We start from the raw sequence: 10154 nt of genomic DNA on the forward strand, positions 1-10154 counted from the left end.
AAAGCTTCTTAAAGCACAAACACTTAACTTTTTTCATCATTAAATCATTTATTTTCGCGACTAGGCCATATTTGGTGGTTTGTGGGTCGAATCCTTTCTAAAGACATAAACAACTCTACACTACCATGAGAGCTAATTCCATGCCAAGAATTACATATCTGTATATATTTACTGATATATGAAATAACATTGAGAACAAAATAGGCACAATTTTCTCAATATCCGGACAGATAATGTGAAATAAAAATGTGAAATATCGTATTCAAATTGTGTTTATCTTTCTTAAAAATCTCTTTTGAATAAAGTTTGTTTTTTTAAATTATCATTCATTTTGTTGCTTGTGTCTGTGCCTGCTTATGTCACAAAACTTTAGCCATTTTGTCTTGGAGGAAGGAACTTAGTTTAGTTGTGCAATGAATTCTTGCCTCATACATTGATGAATGGTTTTGACAATACCACACATTGTTCGTCTTATGAATCACACACCCTTGATGCCTTAACCTCACGGCATGATGTAGACATATGTTCTTGTGTTGTACCTACCGCAAAAATTATTTGACTCTACATCTTTTAAATCAAAATTTCACCTAATATATCAAATCTAGATCACAAAGTACATTTATTTGCACTTAAGAAATAGTATATAAACTCGCTCTGACCCATTGGTCAATCATACTTCTGGGTAATCTTCCATAGCAGGTACGAATTCATAATATATCTATTTAGGAAGCATTTTTACTGGTCTTACAATGAATGTTTTAGAAACAAATAATGCATGAAAGAAAATAAAACTCAGAGATTCATAAAATAGCACTTGATAGGAATACCGAAGGTAAACTATGAATATGAATCTCGTCTTTTTTAATTTTCAGGTATAACGATGGATTCCTTGTTGATTCTGGCTTTGCTTTGTGGATTGGCAGCCGCCACATACCCTCCTTATACAAGTGGTGGATACCAAAATTACCGATCGTATATCCCCAGCACTTACAGCACTTTCAACACGGGATATTATCCATCTTATAACACCTTCAGCTCAAGATACTTTCCATCGTCTTCATTATACAACACTGCATCCTATCCCACTGTGGTCAGCCATTATCTGTATTTCCCCGGCGGAAACCCATGGGAGCCAGGCAGGAATTACATCGATTTGAGAGATAGCCCCTATCCTTATTACCTTAGATATTATGGTTTAAACCGTGGGGGTTTCGGTAGGGGATTTGGTTCCGGCTCCTTGGGCGGTTTCCCATTTGGGGGATTTTCCACCGGATCAGGCTCTTTCTCATACGGAGGATTTTCCACCGGATCAGGCTACTTACCAACTGGTGGATTATTCACCGGCTCAGGGTCTTTCCCCACTAGTGGCTTCTCCACTGGATTAGGAGGGTCCTTTACTAATGGATTGAGAGGAGGTTCCTTCCCCGGAGGTTTTAACTCTGGGTTGCTTGGTGGATTTCCGTCAACTTCCGGTTTCGGATCCAGAGGTTATTATGATCCAAGCTTCTCTACATTCTCTGGAAGCTTGGGAGCAGGAAATCTGGGATTAACCGGAACTGGAGGATATTTCCCCGGTGGAAGTGTTGGAGGTCATGGCTACAGAAGTAAGTAAATAATGTTGATTGATTGATTGTATATTGTTTAATGTCCCTCTCGAGAATCTTTCTCTCCTATGGAGACGTCACCACTGCCGGTGAAGGACTGCAAAATTTAGGCCTATGCTCGTCGCTTATAGTCTTTAAGCAGGGAGGGTTCCTTATCATGCCACACCTGTTGTGACACGAAAAACCGCCCCATTTAGTCGAATCTTGCATATACGACAAGCAAGGGGTACTGAAGACCTATTCTACGTCTTGTAACCCGGAAATACACTGTTTGTAGACAAGTTCCTTTTGTTCAAACTGAAGTTATAAAATATGTGGTCACGAAACGAAAGTTCTAAGTTTATGACCATGAATCGGAAATAAAATTGTGAAAAGTTAAGAAATGGAAAATTAATACTATATAATATAGCAATGATAAACAAAAATGAAATTAAATCCTCGTTTTCAGAAATGATGTTGTTGGCTCTGTATAGAAATAATTTCACTAACCATTGAATTATAAAATTAATTTGAAGACCGTTTGAAATTTTTTTTTAATATAGAACTAGATCGACAGAATTCATTTACTTCATTGATATTTACTTTCTTTCCAGAGAAAAGAGTATACTAGCGAGGACGGATGAGGACGGGCGACCTAAAGATTGTTTCTTGTACTTTTATACCTGTAGAATAGATTACTGCAAATTGCTATCGTCACTTTTAATTTTTGCAAAACCAGTTTACGAGAATGGAAAGTTTTATAATCAATTATCCTTACACTGAGTTGAAAAATATTGGTATAAGCGCAGTGGTCATGAATGTCAACCACGCGGATATTCTACCTGTTTTGATTACCTGTAAATGTACAGCCCTTACATTTGTACATGTATGTCCAAAATGTAAAGTGGAAACGGAATTCTGCTTTGCTTACATATGACGACATTGGTCTGTGGTTTTGTATTAACCCTAAGATATTACATTATAGTCGCAAAAGCAGACTTTCTTGGCCACCGGAGTATTTGTAAAACTATGAAATATTTTCTTTTCAGATATTAATACATTAATCGAACTCTTATTTTAATCCATGCAACACATCAACGAAAAGCATTCATTGAATTAAAATTGATGAAAGGGAAAAGGTTTTGCTGTGTAGAAAAATTCCACCGTCATGTTTTCTCGATTTAATCACAAACTCGAAGGTAAACTCTTGTATGCAAGGTGAAAATAGCGAACAGTGATCAATTTCATAACTCCTTCAAAGAATACAAAATAAAGAGTTGGGTAAACACGAAACATGGACAGAGGTGCGATCGGGTGTATTTGAGGAGTAAGCATCCCCTGTCAACTGGTCACACCCGCCACGAGCCTTATATCTTGATCAGGTAAACGGAGTAAATTCGGTGTGTAAAGAACGATCTAACTTTTTTACAGTTACTCCCCTTACACCGGAAGTTGAGGGACGTGCTTATGCGGTCCTAAGTTTCACATAATGAAGAACAGGGTATGGAAAAGTTTATAGTGCCATACCCTTTATCATGTTGAGTTTTAGCAGATTGATGAAAACAGAAATTCAGTTTTTTTTTAATTTAGTGGAGAACACTTTTTCAAACGTCCATTTTGTCAAATTGTAGAGTTGGTTATGTCTATCTCTGTCCAAGTTTGTAATGTAATGAATTCCGAGTAATTTAGAAGTAATTTGTAAAAATAGAATAAATAAATAACAATCGCAAGCACTTGAAAAGAATAGGACGTTGAAATCATGTGATGATGTAAATGTAATCCGGCACGTTGCATAGTTTTTTTTTTCTTCTTCAAAAATGTTGACCTTTCATTTAAATTTTTCGGTTATTTTTACATCTTCACTACAATTCAACTAATAACATTTTTTTTTCAAAGTCGGGAACCAGCCTATAGATCGAACTTTGCACGTCAAAATGGCCAACTTTGCCTTTAATAATAGTGGAAAAAGTACAATGTCGAAAAAAAAATATGGGTTTATTCCCAACTTCCACCCCTTGTGCAATGTAGAAAGATTGAATCAACGTGAAAAAAGGGAAGCATGTTTCAAAAGAAAGATTACATTAGATACGGATTCGATATACTCGTACATGTAATCAACATGTTCCGTCCACTGTCCACTCAAGTTGATATAATGCCTTGGTTGGATACTGCATATCTAATTGTGTTTTAGTCGTCCAAATATTGAATAAAATTAATAATGAAGTATTGATGATATGCTAAAGACATCTTGATAAACATAAGTCCAGGACTAATGTTTACAGACTTTGCTACATCATGCCTTAACATTACTTGCGAAAAAAAATTCCACAATGGACACATAGATATAACCAGTGATTAAAATATACAATCACATCATTTTTAATTAATTAAATTTAATTTGAGAAAAATTCCAGTCAGATAAAGCAAATTTTCTATCGATTCCTAATATTGACGCTATGAATTGAGGACCGCAATGTGGTATGCTTTCCCTGTATTCAGGGGGGGGGGGGGGGGGGGTTAACTCGCGCTGCATTGTAATTTTTTTTTTATCCCTTTTGCATGAAACACGTAAGACAGCATTTGACCTAATGGCTGGTCGTATCAGCAATTAGATCCTTATAACCATAATAGAATTTGAGAAATGCTGACTTTAAACGAGACTGTTGAAACCCCTGTAACATCAACTGATTTGCCAGTAGCCTGTCTAGATACATGTATGAATATTGATTATACGCAGAACATGCGCTTGCGTATCCCATCAGTTGAGACATATGCACCTGATCCCACTTCTGGTATTTTCAGGAGTCCATGTTCACCCAACCTTTTTATTTTGTATTCCATATAGGAGTTATGCTAATGATCACTGTTCGTTATCTTTACCTTCTATAAACACCATGTAAAACTTATACGGTACCATGTATCCAGGTGATAATGGAATATTGCTACATAAATATGGGAAGTTCACGATGGAGAAGCTGAAGTTATCCCATTTATCGTAATTTTGAGTTGTTATTTTGCCATTAACATCTATGTTTAATAGAATATTCAAATATGAAGCAGATATGAAAGATTCTGTGGTGTCTTATTTCGACTTCACTGGGATATATTAAATCGATATATAAATGAAAATGAGTATCGTTGATAGATAAAATGTCGTTGAGGTGGCAAAATAGCAAAAATATCATTTCAGCTATTGCACCATGAGATGGTGATGAAAGTTTTTTTTACTAATTGAAAGATTTACATTGCACTTTGAATTATCATACAAAAAATTCAAAAGGCTTTTTATCAAAAACAATTACTCTTATAAACTGATTTATTCTAAGTTCCCATTATATGATATGTAGAAAACGTGTCATGATCATCCGCGTAATGAAATTGTCCAATACATCTTCAAGTATTCATTAAGAGGAATACATAAGAATTGTTTTTGTCTGTTCTCTGTGTCTTCCTAAATGTCCAACATCAAGGAGTGGGCTAGCCTCAGCGTACACTCCCTCTTAAAGCAACCCCAGGACAGACCCATTATTTTAAAGGCACCCCAGAACAGACCCACTTGGAGGGCCACTTGTAGCGTCCATGCTGGCACCCCGACCAAGGGATGAGCGAGTGAGAACGAGAGGATGTGTCTAATATCTATAGGAGCAGAGAAAAAGGTCATTCTTGTGATTATAAGAGAAATTCTTACCATCAGATTTAAATGACTACAACTAAATCGTTTATTAATACATCATCATTTTTTGCAAAATATGCTAAGCAAGTGGCATGATGACCAGTACTTATAAAGTTTGACAAAATGAAAAAAATGAATTCAAGTAAAGCGTCCATTTGAATTCTAGCTGGCAGGAGAGTCTCAATTTTTTCCTTCACCATTTCTTCTCTAGTTTTATTTACTTGTTTTAAAGATACGTGTGTACGTACTAATTATTTAAAAAAGTTTCCAAACTAATATTGTTAATGTAAAACTTATACAGTATCAATTTTGATGCACCAGATGCACATTTCGACAAATAATGTCTCTTCAGTGTATCAGTATAATACCTTGTGCAATGTAAACTATTTGAATTCATCCCAAAAAAAGGAATAGTTCGAAATTTTTAGTTCATTCTTGACTAATTTAACTCTCGTAAATCTTCGGTTGGCCTTATTTGTATTTATGTAATGCGCACGCCTTCTTTGCACGTGATCGGAAAGTAAACAATGGCGCCGGTAAGTTTTAATATCGAGTTCATCGACTGTAGATATTATAAGGACCTATCAGACTAAATTCATTATGCTTCATCATGTGTAAAGCACTAAAGGGTAGTTAGATATTCACAGACACAAGAATTGGTGGCAAAATAGCATGTGGTATGCTAATAAAACAGTCACATGTTCACCACTTTAAAACGTTTCGGAACGAAAGTGTTAAAAAAAAAACGGCTGTCTTTTAAAACTATTTTCATCGATATCTCTACAACCATACCTAATTGTTTTTGTTTTATTTCCATGGTATGATATCTTTATTAAAATCGAACTTGAAAATTGGAGCATATATACCTTTAAATAGATTTCACACGAAAATAAATTTGCTTGCTTTTCATAAGATTTTCCAAGTTTTTCTTCAATACGTGTATTCATATTATCATAGATATAGATATTCTCATGAAAGGTGAAGATAACGAACAGTCATCAATCTCATAACTCCTATAAACAATACAAAATATATAGTTGGGCAAACACGGACCCCTGGACACACCAGAAGTGGGATCAGGTGCCTAGAGGGAGTAAGCATCCTCTGTCGATCGGTCACACCCGCCGTGGGCCCTAGATCCTGGTCAGGTAAACAGAGTTATCCATAGTCAAAATTAGTGTGCCAAGAACGGTATAATAATTGGTATGAAACACGTCAGACAGCATTTGACCCAATGATAGGTTGTACTGACGAACTAGATCGTTATAACGACCATAGAATTTGCGAAATGCATGCTGACTTCATTCGAGACTGTTGAAACCCCTGTACCATCAACTTGTTTGTTAGTAGCTTGCCTCTATTTAAAAACTGACTATACGCAGAACAAGCTCTTGCGTATCGAATTAGTTGAGATATATAAACAACATATGCAGGTGATAATGGAATATTGCTACATAAATATGGGAAGTTGACGATAGACAAGCTGAAATCATCTAGTTGGTCATACAGTTGAGTTGTCAGTTTGCCGTTAATGTCTACTTTCAATAAAATATCTAAGTATGAAGCAGAATTGGACGACTCTGTGGTGTCTTTTATTTCGAGCTCACAGGGATATATCGATTCTAGATATGAATGAAAGTTATTATCGTTAATAAACAAAACGTCGTCGATATATCTAAATGTCGAATTGAAGGACACAGCAAAAGATTTTTTCTTCTCACGTAGAAGTTTTTGAACAAATTCTACTTCATATGAATATAGAATCAGGTCACCTAACAAAGGAGCACAATTAGTGCCCATGGGAATCCCAACAGATTGTTTGAGGCCATAAATAATAAATCTAAATAAAGTAGGATACGCCAACTACTTTACAAATCTAGCTTGGTCATTCATTCACAAAATATAGAACCGATCAAGCATAAATATTTTTCAATGTATCCACAAAGGTACAGACGTATTATTTTTTTTTATTCTTGCTGTAGAATATGTAGGTACCTAAATTCCAAAATGGTTGGAAAAAAATCAGTTTTATCACTCATCTAGAGAATCACAACTTCTGAAGCAAGTTTGCTGTTGGACATCCTCAACGGTAGAAGTATTGTATGATTTCCATTATTCTATGATACATAGCTATTTAGAATTGCGAAGGCCTTCGAAAATTTAAGAGTTTAAAAATACATTCGAAACCCCTTGATTGTACTTCTACAGATTACACAAAACCAATGTATTAAAAAGTTAGAATGATAAATAAACATACATGAAACATTTTAAAAGAATAATTTTGACGTTGCAAGCTACGGATGTTAAGTTTAGCTATGGTTATCCGAAGAATGACATAGAATTTCTTGGACCAAACATAACTCCATCAAATATATAAAATTTCTACATATTGAAATCGACATTGATGAAACATGAAAATGTGTGCACAATCAGGCTAGTTTCGCGATTAATAATTAAGACTGCATGACACTGAAAAAAGGATGGCACACTGATTTTGACATCGGATAACTCCGTTTACCTGATCAGGATATAGGGCTCACGGCGGGTGTGGCCGGTCGACAGGGGATGCTTCTTGCTCCTAGGCAACTGATCCCACCTCTGGTGTGTTCAGGGGTCCGTATTTGCCCAACTATCTATTTTGTATTGCTTCGAAGAGTTATGGGTTTGATCACTGTTCGTTATCTTCACCTTTCATGACAATGTTTTAATTTACCATATCTATATCTAGGGGAAATCGCAAAGAAATCTCTGGTTAAATGTGTAGTTGGTGAGTCATGTACATGTAGCAGTAAGACAGTAATGCATTTAAATTCAAGTTGGAATCATTTCTGGTTGTTACATTAATTAGTGCGATTTTATCATAAGAATATTTTCCCCCAAATAAATAAAAAGTGTATTGAGATATAGCACATTAATAACGAAACTGTTCATAACATCTGATGTTAAAATCATTAGTGAACTTTGACACTGAAATGTTAGGAATTCTTATTTATGCGATAATCTTTTTTTCAGATTCGCAGAGTTATTTTCTACAAAAAATAGTTATAAAGTTATTTTGGTTGAAGAAGATTTAGGCTTAAACATATGGAGTGCCAAATTAGCATAAACTCAAATAATAGAAGATATCTTTATTCATTTTGAAGATATCATCAATCCAATGCGAGGAACAATAGATCTCTTAAAATAATTATTGATATCCTCAATTCTGAATTATTGCGTGCATTAATTGAAATGTTGATAGCATTGATTATTCTGCTGAATTGACGAGAGCTATAGTTGAATTGTTTCTCTCTTCAAATGAATTGATGATGTCAAGAATTAAATGGACAGGAGCAATAGTTCAATCAATGCACGTATTAATTCAATTCATGCGCACATTAATTGAATTATTGCTCTCTTCCATCGAATAAATTATATCATTAATTCAAATGAAAGGTGAAGATAACGAACAGTGACCAATCTCATAACTATATAATTCTATGTATATCATAGAGAGCAACTATATAATTAAAGATATCTTCAGTCCAACATATCCCCAATTAAATCAATGATCTTTTAAATTAAATTGCTGTTCTTTTTACAAGAATTAACGCGCGCATAATTTCTTATGCAAAAGCGTTGTAAATAATTAAAGATGTATTCAGTTGAACTAAAGAGATCATCAAATTATTTAAACCCGAGCTTCAAATTAATTTTTAAAGCATAATTCCACCACATTGATGTGCACATCAATTGAATTGATGAGAGCAATCATTAAATTAATGCACACATCAAATCAATTAATGCACACATCAAATCAATTACTGCGCCCACCAGTTAAATAAATGCGCGCATCAAATCAATTGAATTGATGCACGCATTAATTAAACCATTCCTCACAATAATTACATTGATGTACTCAGCATTTCAATACCGATGAGAATAATACTTGATTTGATGCACGCATCAATTCAATTATTGCATGCAATAATTGAATTGATGATATCTTCAAATAATTAAAGACATCTTCAATTATTTGAGTTTATGTTAATTTGGCGCTCCATATATTCAAATGAAAGACCAAGCCTCTTTCCAATGCAAGAGCAAATAAAGAAAATAGGATGGACTGTTTACGAAATCTCCATATTTCTGAAAATACATGAGAGTATGAACTGCGATTCTTCGGGCCAGCATACGTCCTGAAGCGGGAAGCGTTGCAGTTTATGTCCATTTTTAAGCATGAGAGAGAGAGGAGAGAGAGAGAGAGAGAGAGAGAGAGAGAGAGAGAGAGAGAGAGAGAGAGAGAGAGAGAGCGATTGCAAATCACCAAAAGCAATGAAGTGTCTTGAAACATAAATCATTTTTGCTACAAGTCTGTGTGACTTGTATATTAATGAAAAGTAGTTTAGTATGACTCAACAAGAAAATAAACATGGCTTTACATTATGGCACTGTATTAGAATCATGTCAGGAAACAATGAATAGGATAACGAACTTCGGTGATTGATTTATAATACTTAATATCGTTATGTACTGACACTCATTGAGCATGTCGCAACAGATATTAAGGTCGTTGAAAATTTGCAGACAAGGCTTGAACAACTTTCCGCCTTGTATGTATCTTATTGTTAGGACAGCACAAAACTTCAGCAGGCATGACATATAAAACAAAATCTCTTTTGCTTGTATTAGTCTCCAGCTTCTCCTTTAAGTGGTAAGTTGGGAAATCAGAATTTCGCTTTGTATAAGATTTCTCTGTTGATAATCATTCAATTAATGCTTCCTTTAACACTGAAGTATGAATGGACGTATTTTTCTACTTTTAAAGTTATTATTTCAGCCTTATTTTATCATATGAATTAAACACATTTTATGTTTATCGTTTATTTATATGATGTGTTATACGGTTTTTAGAATGA

General features: G+C 34.7%; 1 protein-coding gene across 1 annotated transcript; it reads left to right on the forward strand.

The window, feature by feature from the left end:
* Window positions 1-875: 875 nt before the first annotated feature.
* On the forward strand, window positions 876-2277 carry LOC130046376 (uncharacterized). Its single transcript, XM_056148640.1, has 2 exons — window positions 876-1604; window positions 2198-2277. Exons 1-2 carry the CDS (start codon window positions 881-883, stop codon window positions 2212-2214), a joined length of 741 nt encoding a protein of 246 aa, XP_056004615.1. The 5' UTR covers window positions 876-880; the 3' UTR covers window positions 2215-2277.
* Window positions 2278-10154: the final 7877 nt, after the last annotated feature.

This window comes from Ostrea edulis, chromosome 9, assembly GCF_947568905.1.
Source record: "Ostrea edulis chromosome 9, xbOstEdul1.1, whole genome shotgun sequence".
Lineage (NCBI taxonomy): Eukaryota > Metazoa > Mollusca > Bivalvia > Ostreida > Ostreidae > Ostrea > Ostrea edulis.